The sequence below is a fragment of the Oncorhynchus mykiss genome, chromosome 7 (assembly GCF_013265735.2).
Source record: "Oncorhynchus mykiss isolate Arlee chromosome 7, USDA_OmykA_1.1, whole genome shotgun sequence".
NCBI lineage: Eukaryota > Metazoa > Chordata > Actinopteri > Salmoniformes > Salmonidae > Oncorhynchus > Oncorhynchus mykiss.
The window spans coordinates 51,140,573-51,166,185 of NC_048571.1; the positions used below are offsets into that span (position 1 = coordinate 51,140,573).

Sequence of the window (25,613 nt, forward strand, 5' to 3'; positions counted from 1 at the left end):
CTCACACTCTCCATATGGTGCCTCTAAGATATATAGAGTTGAAGTCGGAAGTTTACATACACCTTAGCCAAATACATTTAAACTCAGTTTTTCACAATTCCTGACCTGCAATCCTAGTAAAAAGTCCCTGTTTTAGGTCAGTTAGGATCACCACTTTATTTTAAGAATGTGAAATATCAGAAAAATAGTAGAGAAGTATTTATTTCAGCTTTTATTACTTTCATCACATTCCCATTTGTTCAGAAGTTTACATACACTCAATTAGTATTTGGTAGCATTGTCTTTAAATTGTTTAACTTGGGTCAAACGTTTCAGGTAGCCTTCCACAATAAATTGGGTGAATTTTGGCCCATTCCTTCTGACAGAGCTGGTGTAACCGAGTTAGGTTTGGAGGCCCCCTTGCTCACACACGATTTTTCAGTTCTGCCCACAAACTTTCTATGGGATTTCTTCTGACCGACTGGAATTGTGATACAGTGAATTATAAGTGAAATAATCTGTCTATTAACAATTGTTGGGAAAATGACTTGTGTCATGCACGAAGTAGATGTCCTAACCGACTTGCCAAAACTATAGTTTGTTAACAAGAAATTTGTGGAGTGGTTGAAAAACAAGTTTTAATGAGTTTTCAACCACTCCACAAATTTCTTGTTAACAAACTATAGTTTTGGCCAGTCGGTTAGGACATCTACTTTGTGTATGACACAAGTCATTTTCCCAACAATTGTTAATAGACAGATTATTTCACTTATAATTCACTATCACAATTCCAGTGGGTCAGAAGTGTACATACACTAAGTTGACTGTGCCTTTAAACAGCTTGGAAAATGCCAGAAAATGATGTCATGGCTTTAGAAGCTTCTGATAGGCTAATTGCCATCATTTGAGTCAATTGGCGGTGTACCTGTGGATGTATTTCAAGGCCTACCTTCAAACTCAGTACGGCTTTGCTTGACATCATGGGAAAATCAAAAGAAGTCAGCCAAGACCTCAGAAAGTAAATTGTAGACCTCCACAAGTCTGGTTCATCCTTGGGAGCAATTTCCAAACGCCTGAAGGTACCACGTTCATCTGTACAAACAATAGTACGCAAGTATAAACACCATGGGACCACGCAGCCATCATACTTCTCAGGAAGAAGACGTGTTCTGTCTCCTAGAGATGAAAGTACTTTGGTGTGAAAAGTGCAAATCAAATCCAGAACAACAGCAAAGGACCCTGTGAAGATGATGGAGGAAACAGGTACAAAAGTATCTATATCCACAGTAAAACGAGTCCTATATCGACATAACCTGAAAGGTCACTCAGCAAGGAAGAAGCCACTGCTCCAAAACCGCCATAAAAAAAGCCACTGCACATGGGGACAAAGATCATACTTTTTAGAGAAATGTCCTCTGGTCTGATGAAATAGAACTGTTTGGCCATAATGACCATCGTTATGTTTGGAGGAAAAGGGGGAGGCTTGCAAGCCGAAAAACACCATCCCAACCGTGAAGCACTGGGGTGGCAGCATCATGTTGTGGGGGTGCTTTGCTGCAGGAGGGCCTGGTGCACTTAACAAAATAAATGGCATCATAAGGATGGAAAATTATGCGGATATATTGAAGCAACATCTCAAGACATCAGTCAGGAAGTTAAAGCTTGGTCGCAAATGGGTCTTCCAAATGGACAATGACCCCAAGCATATTTCAAAAGTTGTGGCAACATGGCTTAAGGACAACAAAGTCAAGGTATTGTGGGCAGAACTGAAAAAGCATGTGCGAGCAAGGAGGCCTACAAACCTGACCCAAAATTCACTCAACTTATTGTGGGAAGCTTGTGGAAGGCTACCCGAAATTTTTTACCCAAGTTAAACAATTTAAAGGCAATGCTACCAAATACTAATTGAGTGTATGTCAACTTCTGACCCACTGGGAATGTGATGAAAGAAATAAAAGTGGAAATAAATCATTGTCTCTACTATTATTCTGACATTTCACATTCTTAAAATAAAGTGGTGATCCTAACTGACCTAAAACAGGGCCTTTTTACTAGGATTACATGCCAGGAATTGTGAAAAACAGAGTTTAAATGTATTTGGCTAAGGTGTATGTAAACTTCCGACTTCAACTCTATATATCTTAGAGACACCATATGGAGAGTGTGAGAGGCAAGAGGACAAATCAAACTCTGTACCACATCGCCATGCACCTCCCAAATGTTGTAACATTGCGCAGGGCTCTGTATAACTCTGCATTGATATGATTGGTTGACTATAGGTGGGGGCGGTACATCCTGTAGAAAACACAAATTCACTTCCTTGACAACAGCTCTGCTCCACAAAGCACAAGAAGTATGAACGCCCTGACTTCTGCTGAGGCCGTATCACCGTAAATGCTGCATGGCCAACACACTTCTCTATTCAGTATGCTCTCTCTCCCACCAATTTGTGCACATTCATTGTCTCATAACTTCATTGTGTAAATTCTTTGTTAGTGTATATCAATTCCCCATTACATATTTCACCAGTAGTACATTTACCGTTAATTCCTATAAATGTCTCATCTAAAATGTTTTACTTTGGTTACAGTCATTTATGTTCATGCCTTCAATATTATTATTCGTCATCCCCTTCTCATTGTCAGAGTGGACACATTGTTTGCAGAGTGCACAACCTATGCTACACTTGTGAGAAACCATTTTTAGTTGATTTTATTCCATTTGGGAGTTCGTCAATTTAGTCATCTTTTGTTTGGAGCACTCCTGTCAAATGTTGAGTTAAGACTCACATGCATAGAAGTAGACCTATAGAAGTATATAGTCTCGTTATTGTCATTTTATTACTTTTAATTTAATTGTTTACTTTAGTTTATTTAGTAAATATTTTCTTAACTGCATTTTTGGTTAAGGGCTTGTAAGTAAGCATGTCACGATAATGGCTACTCGGCTCATGTGACAAATCAACATTTATTTGATTATAGGCTATCTGGCCTGCACGTAAATGTAGACATATAAATGTACCCATTTGGGGATCTGATAGTATTTTTGATTGGCTTAACACACCATCACCAATGATCTGGGGAGCTCCTCAAAGGAATGTTTTCTTCACCTCAAACTGCAAGCAAACAAAGTCTGTTTTTTACATCCATTGAGAATGATTTGAAAAATCTTCCCAGTTCTCTCCCTTTCGATAACCACTCAGAGTGAAAGGGAAACATATCATGCTCTGATCCAGTGGAAATGTCATAAGAGAGGCCTACCCGATTACTTCTTATCAGTGCTTGACTTGGACTAAAATATTTTCCGGTACTTATTTTGGGTGCTGATACTGTTTATATTAGGTGCAGGAACTCAATATTTTGGAGCTAATATTCTATAAGAGGAACAGGAGCTCAAGCAGTAGAACATTTGAGGTGCCAGTACTCAGCTCCGGTGAGCTCTTGCCCAAGTCAAGCACTGCTTCTTATCCCTTGTGCAAATAGACAAGCTTTGGGCTGGACCCAAAGTTAATAGTTGATACAATGTTTAAAGTTTGTTGCAAACAGCCCATGTGTAGCCAATGTGATTTATAGGATATTTATTTTATCAGGTTATTTTCTACATGCAGGTTGCAATGTTGTTGTTGTTGTTTTTATTTGTTGGCTTTATGTAGACTACTTTGACCGTCTGCAATATAAGTTACTTTTAAGGCTTCTCATTTTCATTTGGATAGAATTTTGAATAACCACATGACAATTATTTTGAGATATGAAGACTTAATTATAAATTAAATTGTTTCACGAAAATGTCGATGTCGAACAAAAGCGAGGAGAATAGTTGGGTCAGGCTAGATTTTTTTCTCTTCTAATGCCCTCGAGGCATTAGTCTTATTTCATCAAACCGTAAGCTCAATGCATATACTTGATTTTATGAAAACACATAGGGTGTGTCTATATAATGGAAAAATACATGTTAAAAATGTTCTACCAATCGATTGGTCAAAAGAACAGACGACTTTCAGTCAACCAAGTTTTGTGTTGTTATTGGGGATTGCCCTAAAACACGATGAGATTTAGAGCACTGTTTGTTACAGTGACAATAATCTGGATTCATTTCCACTATAGCTGGGGGTGGGGGGGCCAAGAGACCTGAGGTGGCAGAACGGAGTGCTCAGGTTGGGGTGTAGGGTTTGAGCTGAATGTAGGGAGGTGCAGTTCACCTTGCTGCTCCGTAGGCAAGCACCAGGTCTAGAAGTAGATCCGTGCTTCGACTGGAAGCCAGTGGAATGGGCGGAGGAGTGGGGTGAGATGGGACAACTTGGGAATGTTGAATACCAGGCGTGCTGCGGCATTCTGGATAAGTTGCAACGATTTGATGGCACAAGCGGGGAGCCCAGCCAACAAAGAGTTGCAGTAGTCCAGACGGTAGATGACAAGTGTCTGGATAAGGACCTACAATGCTTCCTGTGTGAGGAAAGTTCATACTCTATGGATGTTGTAACATGAACCTACATGAGCGAGTCACTACTTTGATGTTTGCAGAGAACGATCAGGTGTTTTCTAGGGTCGCGCCAAGGTTCTTGGCGCTCTGGGAGGGGGACACCGTGGAGTTGTCAACTGTGATGGAGAGGTCTTGGAGCGGGAAGACCTTCCCCTGGAGGAAGAGCAGCTCCGTCTTGTTGAGGTTGAGCTTGAGGTGGCGGGCCAACATCCAAACTGAGATGTCTGACAGGCACGTAGAGATTTGTGTTGCCACCTGGGTGTCAGAAGGGCGTAAGGAGAAAATAAGTTGAGTGTCATCTGCATAGCAGTGATCGGAGAGATATCATTTGTGAAGATATGAAGGAGCCGAGTGACTTGGTGGATAGAGAAAAGAGGAAAGGACCTAAAACCGAGCCCTGGTGTGAGAGGACCTGGTGCAGACATAAATCCTCTCCACGTCACCTAGTAGGTGCGACCTGCCAATATGAGACGCCCAGCTCTGAGAAGGTGGAGAGGAGGATCTGATGGTTCATGGTGTCGAAGGCAGCAGATAGATCTAGGAGGATGAGAACAGAGAGTCAGTCATGTCAGAGTATAGTGCCTCCATGACACAAAGAAGAGCGGTCTCCGTTGAGTGAGCCGTCTTGAAGCCTGACTGGTTAGCGTCAAGAAGATCGAGAGTGGTAGTCATAGACAGCACACTCAAGTGTTTTGGAAAGAAAAGAAAGAAGGGATACCGGTCTGTAGTTTGATGTCAGAGGGGTCGAGTGTTGGTTTCTTGAGGAAGGGAGCGACTCTGACCATCTTCAAATCAGAGGGCACGCAGTCAGTGGTCAGGGATGAGTTGTTGAAGTGAGGAATAATATAAATTATAATAATAATACTAATAATAATAATAATAATAATAAATGCTATTTAGCAGACACTTTTATCCAAAGCGGCTTACAGTCGTGCGTGCATACATTTTACGTATGGGTTGTCCCGGGAATCAAAACCACTACCTGGTGTTACAAGCGCCATGCTCTATCAATTCAGCTACAAAGGACCATGGGAGGTCTCCAGAGATGATCTGGAAAAGGGAGGAGAGTAAAATATCAATGCGTTGGGTAGTTCTTTGTGAGTGGGACCAGTGGACTCAATAGGAGTCAATGAGAAGCGGATGTCGTCAACCTTCTTTTCAAAGTGGCTGACAAAGTCGTCCACAGAGGGAGGAGGGACGGGAAGGAGGAGAAGTTGGAAAAGAGTTTCCTAGGGTTAGAGGCAGAAGTGATAGAAAGTGGCTTTAGCAGCAGATACAGAGGAAGAGAAGGTAGAGAAGAGGGAGTGGAAGAATGTCATTTTCTTCCATTTTCGTTCAGCTGCACATACTAGTGAGGCCTGTACACGTCCTTAAATCACAATATAGACCTAGGCTACATAACGACTTCAACTAGCCTAGGTCTACTAGGCTAAGCGTAGTAGAAGGGCTGGGTGATATATCAATTTCATTTTATGAAACCAAATGTATATTTTAGCACAATGTTCCAAATGCCTGTATCACAAGAATATAGTTTCTCTTAATTTTTTTTATGAGCATTCTCTCTTTTTGGTATCGTCTCCTTTGCTCCTTCTGTACACTTTCTCAGTCACACACACACACACCAAGCTCCTCCCTCTGCCAATCACAACAACGAAAGAGAACTTCTTCCTCTCTAACAGCAAGCGGTTTAAACTCGCTATTTGCATTTGAGGTTTTGGTCCAACAGAATAGGTCATATGGACACAGAAAACACATTACTGTAATAGAGGAGAGGTTATCCTTTTTCATGTCTCAACTCCCAAAAAGTAGAACAGAGAAGACCCTACAAAAAACAAGCTTATCAATTAACATGATTGTGTAAAATGAATGCTCAGTTTCTGTCGCTGCTACCTGTACCGCGCAGCATTTTAGCCACAGACTGTCATGTGCTAGCTGTCTAGTCTGTGTTTTATAAATGTGCAATGAGCAGAACATTGGAAACTTGTTCTCATTCTGACAAATATGCATCTTCTTAACCAGGTAGGCCACTTGACTTCAATATATAAACAAAGTGAATAGGCTGTTGTTGAAACAGTTGAAGACAGACAGGAGGGTGTATTCATAACAGTTCAACCGTTCCACCTTGTTAGCAAGCAAATAGATCCAAGTTGGCTAGATATTAAATATAAAGATTAACTGGTTACTCACTAGCACTTGGGCTTGTGCTTGAGAGATTGGTTATGAGAGCTGTGTACATTTTTTCTATAATGCCTGCTACAAGAAGTTGGTCATTACTAGTGGATGTGCATTATGCATGGTTCTGGTTACATTTGTTTAAAAAAAACATTTTCTTTGACAGATCAGTGATTATTGGAAGAAAGCAGGTTAGTGAATCTTATGGATGTGGGAGGCTTATATTTAGTATAGGTATCATTTTAGATGCAGTCTATTGACGTTTATGCAACAAAGCTTATTTCGAGAAACCAAACATATTTTTTTATTTTTTATTTAAAGATATACATCATGAATTGTCCATACGTCTATAAAAAAAAAAGTAATAAAAAGTATTATTTAAATTAAAAAAAATAGAGTTACGATTTTTAGGGCATATCGCTAAGCCCTACATAGTAAGGAACATAGTGTAGGCTCCATTAGCAATGATAGGAGAGACCTTATCTCGTGGTTTTGTATGGCTCAGTTGGTAGAGCATGGCGCTTGCACCACCAGGGTTGTGTGATCAATTCCCGGGTCACCCACATGTAAAATGTATGCAGGCATAACTAAGACTCTTGATAAAAGCATCCGCTAAATGGCATATATTATTATTAGAGGAGTTAGGCCTAGTTCATTCAAAAGCCACATTTTCCTAATTGTACAACTAGCAAGTAGGCCTAATCACTTTGAAATCCAGAGAGCCAGAAAATGCCAAGGTTAGTTTGTTTATTTACTGGTTAGCTAGCATTAGCTGCATTAAGTCTACACGCAAATTAATAGTGAGTCACTTGGGTCGTTCCACCTCTAAATGCACAAGAAAGAGGATTTGACACACATCTCAGATTGTTCTGAAATCATTTTGGTTATGAGAAACATAAGATTAGCATTCATTTGATATTATTTCGATTCAAATATAATTTGATCTCTAAGAAATTAGCCTAATAGATTGCACCCAAATTGGCAATTTTAATTCATATGATTCATGTCATATTCAATAAATATCCAATTTGGACCAAACCTCTTTCAAAACAATGAGTTAGACATGAGGAATCCAAAGCAATGTCAAAAGCCACCCAGGGACTCCCACACCCACAACGAGTTTGTAGTTGCGGTTCAGAGTACTGTTTCTTCATTCTATGTATTCTCAGTGAATTTGGTGATGTTTTTTTCCCCTTAGTCATTTAAGTTGTTAGGTTTATGTCCCATCCTACCTCCTGATGTCACTATGTCCTAACCACTAGATGGTGTTGCTTCCCTCTATTAGGTGAAAAAGGTTTTAAGAAATACCCACTTCAAATGTTAAAGGGCTATTTTTACCCTGTAAGCAGCCTATGGACAAGTTATGACAGCAACCCATGCTTTGGGTTTGTTGGCCACTGTGTCAAATTCTAACTTTTTAGCATTTGTGGCAGAAATCCAATGCAAGTCAATGGTACCTATATTAGTATTTTCAAACTTCATTTTTTTTATTTTTTTATTTATTTAACCAAGTAAGCTAGTTTAGAACAAGTTCTCATTTACAACTGCGACCTGGCCAAGAATAAAGCAAAGCAGTTCGACACATACAACAACACAGAGTTACACATGGAATAAACAAACATACAGTCAATAATACAGTAGAAAAATAAGTCTATATTCAGTGTGTGCAAATGAGGTAAGATAAGGGAGGTAAGGCAATAAATAGGCCATGGTGGCAAAGTAATTACAATACACCAATTAAACACTGGAGTGATTGATGTGCAGAAGATGAATGTGCAAGTAGAGATACTGGGGTGCAAAGGAGCAAGATAAATAAATACAGTATGGGGATGAGGTAGTTGGATGGGCTATTTACAGATGGGCTATGTACAGGTGCAGTGATCTGTGAGCTGCTCTGACAGCAGGTGTTTCACGCTAGTGAGAGATGAGTCTCCAGCTTCAGTGATTTTTGCAGTTCATTCCAGTCATTGGCAGCAGAGAACTGGAAGGAAAGGTGGCCAAAGGAGGAATTGGCTTTGGGGATGACTAGTGAGATATACCTACTGGAGTGCGTGCTACAGGTGGGTGCTGCTATGGTGACCAGTGAGCTGAGATAAGGCGGGGCTTTACCTAGCAGAGACTTGTAGATGACATGGAGCCAGTGGGTTTGGCAACGAGTATGAAGCAAGGGCCAGCCAACGAGAGCATACAGGTCGCAATGGTGGGAAATATATGGGGTTTTGGTGACAAAACGGATGGCACTGTGATAGACTGCATCCAATTTGTTGAGTAGAGTGTTGGAGGCTATTTTGTAAATGACATCGTTGAAGCCGAGGATCGGTAGGATGGTCAGTTTTACAAGGGTATGTTTGGCAGAATGAGTGAAGGATGCTTGATTGCGAAATAGGAAGCCAATTCTAGATTTAATTTTGGATGATTGGAGATGCTTAATATGAGTCTGGAAGGAGAGTTTACAGTCTAACCAGACACTTAGGTATTTGTAGTTGTCCACATATTCTAAGTCAGAACCGTCCAGAGTAGTGATGCTGGATGGGCGGGCAGCAATGGGTTGAAGAGCATGTATTTAGTTTTGTCCATAGACTGCATACAGAGTACGTAAACAAATATGTCATTTTGTAATTGAGGTCAACAATCCCTTTAACATTGAGGGGGCGGATTATTAAAATAAATTTAAAAATCACCAAAAAGCAGGAACAGCATAATCTCATGGTCAGAACCTGGTAATATCAGGAGGTAGGATGGGACATAAGCCTAACAACTTCAATGACTAATTTCTCTGAACAGGGGGAAAAAACATCTTCAAATTCACATAGAGTACATTACATAGAATGAAGAAACAATACTCCGAGCCGCAACTCTACACTACTTGTCAGCCAACTGACAAGTAGTGGGGTTGGTGTGGGATTGGTGTGGTGTGGGGTGGGGTGTGGAAGAGTCCATGAGTGGCTTTTGACCATTTCTTTGGATTCCTCATGTCTTACTCATTGATAGAAAAGAGTTTGGCCCAAATAGGATGATAGGTACTATATTTATTCAATATTATATTCATCCTATAAAATTGCCAATTTGGGTGCAATCAATTAGCTTAATTTCTCAGATATCAAATAATACTTCAAGGGCCTCCCGAGTGCCACAGTGGTCTAAGGCACTGCATCACAGTGCTAGCTGTGCCACTAGAGATCCTGGTTCAGGATCAGCTGCAACCGGAAGACCCATGGGGCGCCGCACAATTCGCCAAGCGTCGTCCGGGTTACAGGAGGGTTTGGCCAGCCGGGATGTCTTTGTCCCATTGCACTCTAGCGACTCCTGCGGCAGGCTGGGCGCATGCACGCTGACAAGGTCACTAGTTGTATGGTGTTTCTTCCGACACATTGGTGCGGCTGGCTTCAGGGTTAAGCGAAATTAGGGACAAAAAGGATTACATTTTTTTTTTTTATATATATCAACAAAATAACATTGCAGGAATGCTAATCTTATCTGTTTCTAACTACAGAAACGATTTCAGAACAATCTGAGATGGTGGGTGACATGGTGCGAAACCACTTGTTAACTTGACTAAAACAATTACTAATCAAGAACATTAGCTATCTAGTAGGTCAAATGTATTATTTGAGTAAATTACATGTTTGTGTCAAAATAATGAAAAAGATTTGCAGCAACAGGAACAAAAAATATTAAGCCTGTTTTACACAATGTCTTTAGGCTACTTTTGGTTTGGTTTGTCAGTTACACTAATCAAAAACCAACGCACACTAGAATCATGCAAATGACTGTCCATATGAACCACACAACAGTGGCACATAGCATAATTTACGCATAATTTACACTCCATTGAGACAAGCTTAAAAGTAACATCATACTTACTCATGTTTAATAGTGGCTCATCGAGGGGAAAAAAGAAAAAATGACACTTGTCATCTGACAGCTGATGGTGGCATTGACATTGTACTGTGAAGTGCACATCCCTCAACGATTATGTTCACAAGTTCAACAATTTGTCGAATTACCCTACATTTGCACCAATTAATTAAAGTTAGCTGCTAAAATAAGGCACAAAAAAACTAGTTGGCCAAGTAGCCAACAGCTTGCCAGAAACAGAAGTTAAACACGTTCACCTTATGTCTATGTGAAGTTAACTAGTTAGCTAAACAACATAGCTATATGGTAGCTAGGTATTAGTTGAACCAATATCTGGGCAGAGGAGATGATGAACTCGTCATATGCATCGTCTCCTCTGCCCAGATACTGGTTCTGGTATTAGTATATTAGATACTAGTATTATATTAGTTAGGGACTGTACTTGCATCTCAGACTGACACCATGGGCAAATTGACAGTTGCCTAGCTAACGTTAGCTCTGGGAATGTTGGATTCCAGATTGCATCACTTAAAACCAAGTGAATAACATGACATAACTCATGACATAACTACAGATTCAAACACAAAATATATCATCTGACTGTGAAATTAGCTGTAAAAGATGCCCATCTCACCAAAATGTAGCTAATTTTGCAATCAATCGAAGAGCGTCTAACATTAGCGCTAGCCCAAGTAAGCTTGCTAGCTAGCTAGCTGGCCAGCCATGTCTTCCAATGAAGCTGGCAAAAGCACAGCATAAGTAATTAACAGCCTTAATAGGAACATTATGTATTTGCACTTACAAGGGTCCTGGACGTTGGAGGTGCAAATATGATGGCAGATAGGTGAAAATCTGTTGAATGTGGCAGATATTAAAGTAAGAAGATCGTGAAAAAAAGAACGAATGCAATGCTCACTGACTGTGGAGGTCTTTACCAGGTGCTTCCATGTCTGTTTACCAGAATGCATTATGGGACGCAGACGTCACTCCACCAGCACGCACGTCGCTGCGCTGCCAGCACGCGGTTTCAAAGATCTGAAACTGGTGCCATTTTGTGTCTCGTCAAAGGGGCCAAGTAACAATTTTCAGCAAAATAAATGCACCGTAATGGTGAACGAAGAGGGCAGTTTCATGTGAGTCGCATGCTGTCACAATTAACACGAGGCCTTCTGACCAATCCGTGTCTTTTTTTATATGTTTTATAAAGGTGGGGCATTTCCAGTAGCCTTGTTTATTGGTGCCACAGAGTTTCCAAACTTGTCTTTGTTGGATCTTTCAAGAACTGGGAACTCGGAAAAAAACGAGGTCAAATCATGGCGCCAGTGATCTTCAGCTCTGAGTTCTAAGAAGATGCCCGAGTTTCTGACTAGAATTCCGAGTTGGATGGCCGTTCACATCGATTTTTCACAGTCGGAGTGTTTTTTTTTAACGAGTTCCCAGTTGTCTTGAGCGCACTGACGTCGAAGATTTCCGAGTTCCCACGTCGGAGTTGTTTTAGCGCAGCATATTTCCTTGAACAAGTAACGTTTTATTCAAAGAAGAAACTTCGTGCTGGGCAAATGGGTGCAGTAACTGATGGTAATATCGTTAATCGTTTGATATTACCCAATGTGTTGAAATTGGTTTCTTAATCATGAAGCACATACCTGTCTTAAATAATTCTGCATCTTTGAAATTTACATTTTTATATTTTATTGAAGGCCTCAGCTACATTGTTTGGCTAGCTACCGTTACATGTATTTGTTAGGTATGCAAGCTAATGTGCTAGCTAGTGAATCATTGTGTTCAGTATTTCATGAGTACGTGGTGATCGGCGCTACATATCTCTTGTGTTTGGCTAACTACATAATTTTACATAAGTGTCCATGTCGGACCTTTTTTGAGTTTGTCATGATCAACCAGTGTGAATGTAGTTTAGCAGCCATGAAGCTAAAGTTAGCTTGCAAAGATTGTAGGTCTGGAGGTCAATGTGCTCATTGCGAACTTCTCCATTACAGACGAAGTTATTCGAAAACGTCTTCTCATTGATGGAGACGGAGCTGGAGACGACAGACGTATCAATGTTCTGTTGAAGAGCTTCACCAAATGGTGCAATTCAACTGGGTCTCCTGAAGAAGGGTAAACGTGACTGCTCTGCCCTGTGTGATACGCCGTTGTTTTTACTAGCTAATGTTAGCTACCACCAATCATTGCTTTCAAGGAGAGGTTGATTTGACTGACAATGTTTATGTATTTGTGTTTTATTTAACCTTTTATTCTAACAGTAGACATATTGAGACCTAGGTCTCTTTTTCAAATGCACCCAGTATAATACAACGTGAATATACACATCGAATATACACATCATATGGTGGCTAGATGTAAAGCACAAATAGAACCGCACAAATCACTAAGAAAAACAGTTGGATTCCTCCACAAATAAGTCCCAAATCAATACTTTAAATTGCCTAAACAGCACCAGAACATCAAGATGAAATGTCTTCTTGAATTTTGTTCCAGCAGTATGGGGCATTAAAACTAAAAGCAGATTTACCTAGTTCGGTGGAGAACCTAGGAACCTCAAGAGTTAACCAATCCTGTGAAGTGGTTTGGTAATTCTGTCCACACTTCAACAGCTAAGTTCGATAAGGTGTATGTTTTTGAAGAAGGTCCTTGTAAACAAAAAGGAGTAATGTGGAGATCTACGGGTCTTTAGTGAAGTCCAGCCAACCGTTTGATGCATTGATGAATATTAAAACTGTAACAAAATAAAGGGCACTATGCTTCCATTCAGCCCCAAGAGCATAAGGTATGTCGGGAACTGATGTTTGGCGATTAGGCCTGGCACGCAGTCAGCTTTCCAATTCATCCAATATGTGTTTGAAGGGTTTTATGTCATGTTTCTGTGCAAGCCAGTCAAGTTCTTCCACACCAATCTCGACAACCCGTTTCGGTATGGACCTGGCTTTTTGCACAGGGGCATTGACATGCTGAAACAGGAAAGGGTATTCCCCAAATGGTGGCCACAAGGTTGGAAGCACAGAATCGTCTAGAATGTCATTGTATGCTGTAGCATTAAGATTTCCCTTCACTGGAAATAAGGGGCCTAGCCCAAACCATGAAAACAGCCCTCAACCATTATTCCGCCTCCACCTAACTTTTACAGGTGGCACTATGCATTAGGGCAGGTAGCGTTCCCCTGGTATCCGCCTAACCCGGATTCGTCCGTCACACTGCCAGATGGTGAAGGATGATTCGTCACGCCAGAGAACGCGTTTCCACTGCTCCAGAGTCCCATGGCGGCGAGCTTTACACCACTCCAGTTTGTGTGTGGCTGCTCGGCCATGGAAACCCATTTCGTGAAGCTGCTAACCAACAGTTATTTTGCTGTCGTTTCTTCGAGGCAGTTTGGAACTTGGTAGTGAGTGTTGCAACACTTCAGCACTCGGTGGTCCTCTTCTGTGAACTTGTGTGTCCTACCACTTCGCTGTTGTTGCTCCCAGAGGTACACTTCCACTTCACAGTAAAATCACTTACAGTTGACCGGGCTAGCTGTAGCAGGGCAGAAACTTGACAAACTGACTTGTTGGGAAGGTGGCATCCTATGACAGTGCCACGCTGAAAGTCACTGAGCACTTCAGTAAGGCTGTTCTACTGCCAATGTTTGCCTATGGAGATTGTGTGCTCAATTTTATATACCTGTAATCAATGGATGTGACACAAATAGCCAAATCAATTAATTTGAAGGGGTGTCCACAGTTTTGTGTGTGTATATGTATATATGACACCATTGGTCAATCTGTTAAAATTGAATTCGATTCAATTTTAACAGATTGACCAATGGTGTTTGACTTTCGTTGATGTTTACATCAACTGTTATGTAAACTATCTCAAAGTGAAATTGTAATGTATTCCTCTTTGCAGATTCACACAGTACCAGAGGATGTTGGGTACATTGGCACAATGTGAATTCTCAATGGGGAAGACCTTGTTGGTGTATGACATGAACCTCCGGGAAATGGAAAACTATGAGAAAATATACACTGACATTGGTGAGAGAAATGGCATCTCAGTCCTTTACACAAGGGTTCCCGTTCCTGGACTGAGTTAGGCAACCCTGCATTACACTGTTCTACTGTCAGAACTTATAATCACGCCATATTTGATTCTCTTTCTCTTCAGAACAAAACATCACATCAGCACATGATAAAATATCAGAATGCAAAAAGGAGATCCAGAGGGCAAAGAGAATACGAAAGAATCGTCAAGGTGAGGTTAACCCGGGTTCACTTAAATATGTATTAAAGTGCAAGATGGCTATATACATTTTGGGGAAATGATCTATTGTTTTAACTTGCACAATTTGATTAGTCTTGTGTCAATACTTTTAGTACAGGAATCTGGTACTGGAGTAAACTTAAATGTCGCTGGTGTCCTTTAATTTTGCAGAGTATGATGCACTGGCAAAGGTCATCCAGCAACATCCAGATCGCCATGAAACACTGAAGTGAGTGTACGGCCTCTTTTCTCTACATGTTTTAATGGAGGCAGCCAACATGTACAGGTATACATGCACATGCCGATATTCATTTTAAATGTGATCTTTTTTCATTTTTTTTTCACCACAGGCAGTTGGAGGCACTTGACAAAGAGCTCCAGCAGTTGTCTCACATCAAAGAGAATGTGGAAGATAAGGTAGGCCTGTTTCCTGTGTTTTATTTGACTTTCTTATCGACTAATCTGTGCCCCCGCACATTAATTTTTGTACAGGTACACCCTGTATATAGCCTTGTTAATGTTATTGTATTGTTGCTCTTCAAGAAATCATTATTTTTTTACTTCATTTTATTTTAGTAAATACTTAACCAACAATGCAGTTTAAAGAAAAATAAGTGTTAAAGGGCTTGTAAGTAAGCATTTCACTGTAAGGTCTACACCTATTATTAGGCGCATTTGACAAATAACATTTGATTTAACTATAGATTTCTATGGTGTTTTCTGAATATATTGTCTGTTTGTCCCTCAGCTGGAGTTGAGGAAGAAACAGTTCCATGTGCTCCTCAGTACCATCCAGGAACTACAGCAGACACTGGAGAGTAAGTATGACTGTTGCCGTTGTGCTCTCCTAAGGCAAGATGGGCTATGGGTATGCTGGACTGTGTGGCGATCATTATACAAGGGGTGGGTCTGATCCAGAATGTTAATTTGTTAACTGCATTCCAGACGGTTTCTATTCCAAAGGTTACCACCGGCTAAATCGATGACGTTAAAATGCTATTTACTCTGTTCCATCAGACTGCGCAATCCACTGTCTCGACAGTCCAGCCATTCACTTTATGAACTTTATAAACTCTGCACTTTAAAAAGCATCTAGACATTCTCACATTTTAGACTAACATCTAGTTTTCAACAGTGGAGATTTCTATAAACCTTGCTGTCTCTCTGACATTTGCAACATTGTTTCAATATTCAAATTCAATCTCCAGATGTCCCATAGTAATGAATGTGTCGGGATCAGGCAGGCAGCTTTCGTCAGCCAGTCGAAATCACGAAGCATCATCATTTTTATGGCTGTTCGCTACCGGTCAAAAGTTTTTGAACTCCTACTCATTCAAGGGGTTTTCTTTATTTTTACTCTTGTATACATTGTAGAATAATAGTGAAAACAAACTGTGAAATAACACATGGAATCATGTAGTAATCAGAAATGTGTCAAATAAATCAAAATATATATTTTATATTTTGATATTCTGCAAATAGCCACCCTTTGCCTTGATGACAACTTCACACACTCTTGGCATTCTCTCAACCAGCTTTGCAACCATGAAGGCCTGATTCTCCTCTGAACAGTTGATGTTGAGATGCGTCTGTTACTTGAACTCTGAAGCATTTATTTGGGTTGCAATTTCTGAGGCTGGTGTCTCTAATGAACTTATCATCTGCAGCAGAGGTAACTCTGGGTCTTTCATTCCTGTGGTGGTCCTCATGAGAGCCAGTTTCATCATAGCACTTTATGGTTTTTGTGACTGCACTTGAAGAAACGTTCAACGTTCTTGACATTTTCCTGGTTGACTGACCTTAATGTCTTAAAGTAATGATGGACTGTCATTGCTCTTTGCTTATTTGAGCTGTTCTTGCAGTGGTGTAGACTTGGTCTTTTACCAAATAGGGCTATCTTCTGTAGATCCCCCTACCTTGGCACGACACAACTGATTGGATCAAATGCATTAAGAAGGAAAGAAATTCCACAAATTAACTTTTACCAAGGCACACCTGTTAATTGAAATGCATTCCAGGTGACTACCTCATGAAGCTGGTTTAAAGAATGCCAAGAGTGTGCAAAGCTGTCAAGGCAAAGGGTGGCTATTGGAAGAATCTCAAATATAAAATATATTTAGATTTGTTTACATTTTCTTGGTTACTAGATTCCATATGTGTTATTTCACAGTGTTGATGTCTTCACTATTATTCTACAATGTAGAAAATAGTAAAAAATAAAGAAACACTTGAATGAGTAGGTGTTAACTTTTGACTGGCAGTTTTGTATGTATACACTATCAATAGAAAACAGGTCAAACGAAGTGCAGTTAGTTTGCGGTCTTTCTAGCTTCAGTTTCATTAAATGTCACCTAGAAAACAGCGTAGTGCAAATGCAGCTACTTTGCTCTTCTGGCTGCACTTTTTGCCGTGACTTCGTCTCAGGCCTAACACCAGTACCAATATTTCCTCCAAACACCAGCTTCAGGCATTATTACGTAAGCGATTTGAGATCCACTACCCTTCTGTAATTATGTTGATGGATTTTGTTTTGTCAGATGATGAGAAGTCAGAGAATGATGACGCTCAGGAAAGCTCCATGGAGAATGGAGAATGAATTCATCTCGGCTGTCAATGTAATTTAGTTAGGTACAATTTTTTTGATAATGCTTTGCATTTGAACAATGAAGTTTCACTTTAGTTGACATTTTGTTTTTATAATACCTGTATGTATTTTTGCTGAATAAAGTTGTCAATTGCTCTTCCACATTCTCTCTTCATTAGAATGTCAGTGGGGTTAGGGAAGCTGTCACTGGGTGGGAGTGTAGCCAGGGGATGTTGTTTTCCTATATTCACCTTGGCACTAACATGACTTTGGTTTGAGGATCCTCTCACAAATGTATATGTATCCACCAGGGTTTGGAACCGGTTCAGGGAACAGAACCAAAAACCGGATAAGCACGTTTTTCAAGATATGAAACCTGGAACAGAAGTTCCAAAACAGAACTGCTATTTTAAAAGTATGGGAACTGTTTTACGTTCCAGGCATTTTTTTCCCCCTAGTCTCAACAAAAACACAACAAAGCTCCTATGACACTCAAACTTAATCCAGTGTCTGCCTGCAAGCTGAAAATCTTTGCCTGTGTGTGTTTAGGCTACCTGCCCGTTCACAGCAATGACCAGGGGAATAGTTACAGGGGAGAGGGTGGGATGAATGAGCCAATTGTAAGCTGGGGATGATTAAGAATTTAGCCCTACTCTTACGCCAAGTGCCATGGGATCTTTAGTGACCACAGAGTCAGGACACCTGTTTAACGTCCCATCCAAAAGACAGCACCCAACACAGGGAATGTCCCCAATCACTGCCCTGGGACATTTTTATTTTAGACCAGAGGGAAGAGTGCCTCCAACACCACTTCCTGCAGCATCTGGTCTCCCATCCAGGACCAACCCTGCTTAGCTTCAGAAGCAAGCCAGCAATGGGATATAGCAACTGTAGATTGGCCAATAAGCCTAGTTGGCACATTTCACGCTAGATTTATTAACTACAAACAGGTAAAACGTGTTTTTAATTCGGGTGCCTCTCTTCACACATGGTTGTTAGTTAGCTAGCTCAAAGGACATCCGAAGTTCCTCCATTAGGTCTGTCTGTGGACCTAATTTGAATTTTGCTGGTCATAAAATGCCTCAGTCCTCTCACCCATACCCAAAATTGTGGTCGAATCTTGTGCCATAGGCTACACTAGTCTGTCCAGCATGCATGTAAACAACTAGTTTGCCTGCTCAATATTCACTGGAGAAGTAATTTAATGAGCTGAATAAAAAATAACATTTAATAGACTGATTTCGCAGGTTAAAAAAGGAGCGGTATAAACCTGGAGGCTACTTTTTTATTTTGCTGGTTGGAACACTGAACGAAACAATTGGAAAATAGTTTTGGTTCCAACCCCTTGTATACAGCAGCTCTCACCACATATTTTTTGTTTTTCATGATCTTTAATTTTGCATTAGTATTTGAACACCGAAACATTGAACATGAGCACGTTTGCCACACCCTATAAAATGTAACACGTAAAACAACTCTTAAGGATTTTGATTTGAGAGAGATTCTATGGTGCCAAAAACAATTAATACAGTAACAATACAACAATTTTGTTCACAGGATACATCTTCATATAAACCAAAAAAAAGTTTTTTGAAATAAGTTTCAAAAATGTAAAAACATGATGGCAAAGTATTCTAATAGAGCTTGGATTACAGTATCAAAACCATTGTTTCTGACGGGTCTCATTCCTGTTATACACCTGTAATACATGTGTAATACACCTGTAGTTCACTTGACCAAGAAAAGACCACCCACCCTAAATGTAAACAAGTAGCTGTCCATACTGGGAACTTCACTAGGTAGGTGCGTGCCTTCATCAGGCATTTGAGCTTACTCTTGTGCAGCCCTCTTGCTGACAATGTCAAATTCCTCCTTCAGCAGCTGCTCAATGTGGTCTTCCCCCTGAAGCATCTGCGGCTGGGAAGCAGACTCCTGCAGTCGGAACAACAGGGAAGTCTGAAACAGCCAGACGCTGACTAGCAATCAAATGAAGACAAAACCCGCCCATGATTAAATGTCAGAGACGGATAGTGATCTACCATCACTTTTGACGTTATAGCACATTCACATGTCATGACACAAACTAGCTCAGGAAATGTACGAATTCGTTTAGGAGTTCCATTCCACCTCTGAAACAAGAGATAGTGGAAATGTACAGTGCCTTCGGAAAGCATTCAGACCACTTGACTTCTTCCACATTTTATTACTTTACAGCCTTACTCCAAAATGGACTAAATAAAATAAAAAACCTCAGCAATCTACACACAATACCCCATAATGACAAAACTAAAACAGGTTGTTTGAAATGTTTGCACATATATTAAAAATAATAAACAGATACCTTGTCTACATAATTATTCGGACCCTTTGCTATGAGACTCGAAGTTGAGCTCAAGTACATCCTGTTTCCATTGATCATCCTTGAGATGTTTCTACAACTTTATTGGAGTTCCCCGGATTGTTTCGAGGCACATACAGGTATTATAAAAACAAAACGTCAACTCAAGTGTGACTTGATTGTTCAAATGAAAAGCCTTATCAAAAAAATTGTACCTAACTAAATTACATTGACAGCCGAGATGAAATTCAATTGATTGGACATGATTTGGAAAGGCACACACCTGTCTATATAAGGTCCCACAGTTGACAGTGCATGTCAGAGAAAAAACGAAGCCATGAGGTCGAAGGAATTGTCCGTAAAACTCAGAGACAGGATTGTTTCGAGGCACAGATCTGGGGAAAGGAACCAAAAAATGTCTGCAGCATTGAAGGTCCCCAAGAACACAGTGGCCTTCATCATTCTTAAATTGAAGAAGTTTGTATGAAAATATATTTGAGAAGCTTCCAATAAAGAACACCGTCTGTGTTCTGTTAGACAAGTAACTCTTTATCCACATTATAGCAGGGGGTGACATACGTTTTTCCAGAAGCAGACTAGATTCAGTAATGTCAAAAGCTGCACTGAAGTCTAACAGAACAGCCCCCACAATCATTTTAGAGCCAATTTCTCTCAGCCAATCATCAGTCATTTGTGTAAGTGCTGTGCTTGTTGAATGTCCTTCCCTATAAGCGTGCTGGAAGTTTGTTGTCAATTTGTTTACTGTGAAATAGCACTGTATCTGGTCAAGCACAATTTTTCCCAGAAGTTTACTAAGGGTTGGTAACAGGCTGAGTGGTTGGCTATTTGAGTCAGTAAAGGGGGCTTTACTATTCTTGGGTAGCGGAATGACTTTAGCTTCCCTACAGGCCTGAGTGTATGTGACAGCATGGGTAGCCCATTGAGGCTACAACTCATAGGAATTCCCACCCAGATGACTACTTTAAAATAGCGGAAGCGTGGTGGAAGCCATCAATGGCCACTAGAAGTCTCTATCATTTTCAAATGGTCTATGGAAAGCCATTTTAACATACGTTGACTGTACAAACATTATAAACACCTGCTCTTTCAGTGACATAGATGACCATGTAAAAATCTCCGTCCTTCTCTTCTCCTCTCTACCTAACTTTACCTCACAGTCCCTTCAGTTTCCTGTTAGTTTGGCTGTTCAGCCTACCTTAGTTATCCCTCACCCATCATAGCCCTGCCATTCCCAACCAATCAGAGCACTTGGAAATGCACATCTGGACCCTGCCCCTGCCCATTCCAGTCAGAGTGTTATCGTCATCCGAAGAGAGAAGGACATTTTATCATCCACAGTAACACAAATGTGTGAATGTTGTGTGTGTATCGAAATAACCACAATAATACGATTCCAAGGCATTACCACGCATAAGGAAATACCTTCAATGAAAGCAGCTGTGTGTGTGTGTGTGTGTGCGTGCGTGCGTGCGTACGTGCGTGTGCGTGTGTGTGGTGTGACAATTAAGAGAGTAATGGGCCTCAACATCGTGTTCTAACCGGACAACACTGTATTGAGCAGAACCAATCAGCACAAGTTAGGCATTTCACAGCCGACCACTCAGACGAGCTCCAGTTAGTCGTTTTTACATACCAGGTGAATCCAGGTGAAAGCTATGATCTCTTTTTGATGTCACTTGTTAAATCCACTTCAAGCAATGTAGTTGAAGGGGAAGAGACAGGTTAAATAAGGATTTTTAAGTCTTGAGACAATTGATGGATTGTGTATGTGGATTGTGTATGTGTGCCATTCAGAGGGTGAATGTGCTAGACAAATAATTTAAGTGCCTTTGAACTGGGTATGGTAGTAGGTGCCAGCTGCACCGGTTTGTGTCAAGAACAGTTTTTATGCGCTCAACAGTTTCCCATGTGTATCAAGAGTGGCCCACCACCAAAAGGACATCTGTTTTTTTTTATGTTTTTTCTACCATAAATTGTTCCCATTTTCAAATTGATTATCAAAACATCACACCAGGGTAAACCTACGTGAAACACAGCCCTTCATTTAAGTGTTTCTAAAATCCCCTATGAGAAAATTAAATGGTGAAAAAAACTATTAGAACAATTTCCTTGTTTGACCCCTAGGTTTTATGGCTATTATGACACCTCCACTGTGGGGCTCTATTATGCGAGACTTCAGTTCTGGGTTAACTGAGATTACAACATCCCCAATGACAGACAGGTTTGGTAGGATGTCCTCTATGGGCTGTCTTCTTTTTACACCACTAGATGTCCCTATCTCACCAGATAAGTGATGAGTCTGGTTTTTGCCCAATGGACCGGTGGTGTGGCCTGGACTGGATTGAAACAGATACATACAGTACACTCGGAAAGTATTCAGACCCGTGACTTTTTTTGTTAAGTTACAGCCTTATTCTAAAATATAGTGTGCAAAGCTGTTATTCTACGATGTAGAAATTTTTAAAAATAAAGCAAAACCCTGGAATAATATAAAACTTTTGATCAATATATATATATACATTTTAGTTTATCAATTTAGTTTTAGACTTGTAATTTTGTGTTCTCATCAATGGTTATGTCCATTGCTTTTCATGGTTTCATTCACACTCTTTCATTGAAATAAATACTTTTTCTGTATCAGTCACCCTTGACCATGAACATCATTACTACCCCGAGTAAGGTCTGAAAATCATTTGGTTCTGATGAGTAAGAGAGAGAGAGAGGATGGCTCTTTGTTTCACTTAATATTATTATAAGACAGTTCCATTGTTGAGTCACACTGTAGGGTCCAGTGGTAGCACCCTGCTGCCTGGAGATTTGGCGAGATGCTGTGTCTTTTAAGGATGGAGCATTGCCAAGTTAACGAGGTAAAGAGATGGAGTGGAATTTGCTAGCGCGTGCAGGCTAGCTGTCTGGATCTCTGTTAGCAGATCTGAAGTGACAGATGGGCTGATGAGAAGGAGCAGAAAGCATTAGAGCGCTATCCTCCTCTCATTATCTCCCTCCAGTTCAGGTTAAAGATCTCCTTGTACTTTGGCTTCAACTCATGACCCTGAAAGAAATGACAAAATGTTCACATTATTGAAAATGCTGAAACACCCTTGGTTATGAAAAAAATCCATGATGTTCCTTGAATAAATTCAGGAGATAAGGCCTATATGACTTATACAATTTAGGTATGCTTTTCCATGTCCAGTCATTACAGTGTACTGTCACTGTATTGTCACTGGATATCATTATGTTACCCCAACACAGACACCCTGACATCAGAGAAAATATACATATTCTATACATGACCTTGGGTGTCAGGGTGTGTCTATGGGATAAAAGAGTGATATCCAGAGAGAGACATCAGTCACGTGTGACAGAGAAACGTGTCTGCAGAGTGGAGTTAAGGCCTCTTGCATTGGTCCTGCTCTTAATGACCACAGCCTTTTGGAGCAGAGAGAAACGTACAGATACAGATGCCACACAGCACAACACTGCAGCCAGTCAGGCAGGCCATGCTACTAGCACAGTGTGCCCTGATCCAAAACCCTTCCAGAGAGATGCAGTGCACCTACACATCCACAGGAGGGCACTCTGATGTCTTGATGATGATCAGGTGTTCGGAGGGTAGTCACTAGATAGCCATGCTAGAATGTAATAGAGTACTGCACGGGTCAGTTTTTTGGAGCCGCACCCTCACCACGCCGCATAGAATTGTTCCAAGAGCCGACCCGTTACCCATCATATAACATCAATTTATGTCATTGTTTTTATGACTCCAGAGTAGTAGGCTTTACTATTATTGGTATTAGTAGGCTGTTATTAGTAATTCCCTTCCCCACATTAATTGATTTCTCTGCATGTCTATTCAACATTGTATAAAAGGAAACCATGCCATGAATTAAGAATGATATATTTTTATTTTCACAATCCGATGCATCACTCAAATTACTTTGAGAAAAAGAGCATTCTAATTAGCCTTCTTACCTAATGAAAGCATATAGCTGACATAACAAAACAATACATTGACATGCAATATTGTTTAGATAATCATATAGTTTATACCTAATTAAAACTTCAATAAACCATTCCCAGAGTCGAATATAGGCTGCAAAGATAGGCTACATAAGTAAGCTGTTGGCAACTCAAACTCAGTGGTGGAAAAAGTACCCATTGTCAAACTTGAATAAAAGTAAAGATACCTTAATAGAAAATGATTCAAGTAAAAATGAAAGTCACCCAGTAAAATACTACTTGAGTAAAAGTCTAAAAGTATTTGGCTTTAAATATACTTAAGTATCAAAAGTAAATGTAATTGCTAAAATATACTGAAGTAACAAAAGTAAAAGTATAAATAATTTCAAATTCCTTGTATTAAGCAAACCAGAGGCACCATTTTCTTGTTATTTTAATGTACGGATAGCCAGTGGCACATTCCAACACTCAGACATCATTTACAAACGAAGCGTGTGTTTAGTGAGTCTGCCAGATCAGAGGCAGTAGGATGACCATGGATGTTCACTTGAGAAGTGTGTGAATTGGACCATTTTCCTGTCCTGCTAAGCATTCAAAATGGAACGAGTACTTTTATGTGTCATGGAAAATGTATGGAGTAAAAAGTACATTATTTTCTTTAGGAATGTAGTAAAAGTAAAAGTTGTCAAAAATAAAATAGTAAAGTAAAGTACAGATACCCCGAAAAACTGCTTAAGTAGTACATGAAAGTATTTTTAGTTAAGTACTTTACACCACTGCTCAAACGTTTACCAGCTGCACAGGTTTACACTTTATTTGGCCTATGTATGGTCTAATGAACAAAATGTAATAATGCTAATTGATACTTAACTGAACTATTGAAAACAAATAGGCCTAACTGCTCGCACTTTGTGCAGGCTGTGTATCCATATTCAATCTACCGTGTTGATGTCCTTCCAAACTGGGGATTTCACTTTAACCTTTCTTTTTATTTCTCCGGTTAGGCCTACGTTAGGCCTATGTTAGCCATTTTAGTGAGAGTTAGGCTATGCAGGGAGTCAACTTGTCAACGAGTCATATTCTCACGTGGGGAGAGGGAACATTATAACATTTTAGCACCACACAAATAGGCCTTTTCACCACACAAACCCTTTTTACATTAGCAGCCCAGCCTAAAACCCCAAACAGCAAGCAATGAAGATGTAGAAGCATGGTGGCTAGAAAAACTCCTTAGAGAGGCAGGAACCTAGGAAGAAACCTAGAGAGGAACCAGGCTCTGAGGGGTGGCCAGTCCTCTTCTGGCTGTGCCGGGTGGAGATGATAATAATAGACGTCCAGATTGTTCTTCAAGATGTTCAAATGCTCATAGACCAGCAGGGTCAAATAATAATATAATCACAGTGGTTGTAGAGGGTGCAACAGGTCAGACAGCAGGTGCAAGAGAGAGAGAGAGAGAGAGAGAGAGAGAGAGAGAGAGAGAGAGGTAGAGAGAGAGAGCGAGAGAGAGAGAGAGAGAGAGAGAGGGAGGGAGGGAGGGAGGGAGGGAGGGAGGGAGGGAGGGAGGGAGGGAGGGAGCGAGAGAGAGAGAGAGAGAGAGAGGGAGAGACGAAAACAGCAGGTCCGGGACAAGGTATTACATCCAGGGAACAGGTTAGGGTTCCATAGCCACATGGAGAACAGTTGAAACTGGAGAAGCAGCCCAACCAGGTCTGGGGACAGCCAGGAGTCATCAGGCCAGATAGTCCTTATGCATGGTCCTAAGGCTCAGGTCCTCCGGGAGAGGAGGGAGAGAGGAAGAGAGAGAGAGAATTAGAGGGAGCACACTTAATTTCAAACAGGACACCCAGGTCAGACAGGAGAATTACACCATATATAACAGACTGACACTAGCCACCCGGCACATAGACTATTGCAGCATAGGTACTAGAGGCTGAGACAGGGGGCGTCGGGGGACGCCGAGGC

General features: G+C 40.6%; 2 protein-coding genes across 12 annotated transcripts in view; one reads left to right on the forward strand and one right to left on the reverse strand.

Moving 5' to 3' along the window:
* Positions 1–11,448, reverse strand: part of LOC110527971 (ataxin-7) — a 54,564-nt gene extending 43,116 nt beyond the window's left edge. For 2 of the 9 annotated variants that reach the window (XM_036983460.1, XM_021609625.2), the window contains exon 1: positions 10,495–11,437. The gene's annotated coding sequence lies outside the window, so the exon portion shown is untranslated. Of the gene's footprint in view, positions 1–4,177; positions 4,996–5,176; positions 5,244–5,440; positions 5,488–10,494 lie in introns of those variants that run through there. The other 7 variants (XM_036983462.1, XM_036983464.1, XM_021609623.2 and 4 more) reach the window with 7 other exon arrangements.
* A 29-nt stretch (positions 11,449–11,477) lies between these two features.
* On the forward strand, positions 11,478–17,491 carry thoc7 (THO complex 7). Of its 3 annotated transcripts, none has more exons than XM_021609628.2 (8): positions 11,478–11,621; positions 12,486–12,606; positions 14,392–14,519; positions 14,650–14,736; positions 14,917–14,974; positions 15,096–15,162; positions 15,494–15,563; positions 17,283–17,491. In XM_021609628.2, the coding sequence occupies exons 3-8, from the start codon at positions 14,411–14,413 to the stop codon at positions 17,339–17,341; spliced, it is 450 nt and encodes a 149-aa protein (XP_021465303.1). In that variant the 5' UTR covers positions 11,478–11,621; positions 12,486–12,606; positions 14,392–14,410; the 3' UTR covers positions 17,342–17,491. The 3 variants fall into 3 exon arrangements, with proteins under 3 accessions (XP_021465303.1, XP_021465302.1, XP_036839363.1); XM_021609627.2 differs by having other exon boundaries at positions 11,511–12,066; XM_036983468.1 differs by lacking the exon at positions 11,478–11,621 and adding an exon at positions 11,668–11,695.
* Positions 17,492–25,613: the final 8,122 nt, after the last annotated feature.

Bases quoted from the DNA above. Each gene is read 5' to 3' on its own strand.
- thoc7 (XM_021609627.2), top strand. The intron at 14,520-14,649 runs GTGAGAGAAATG...CTTTCTCTTCAG, and splicing joins GAAAATATACACTGACATTG to AACAAAACATCACATCAGCA. The intron at 15,564-17,282 runs GTAAGTATGACT...TTGTTTTGTCAG, and splicing joins ACTACAGCAGACACTGGAGA to ATGATGAGAAGTCAGAGAAT.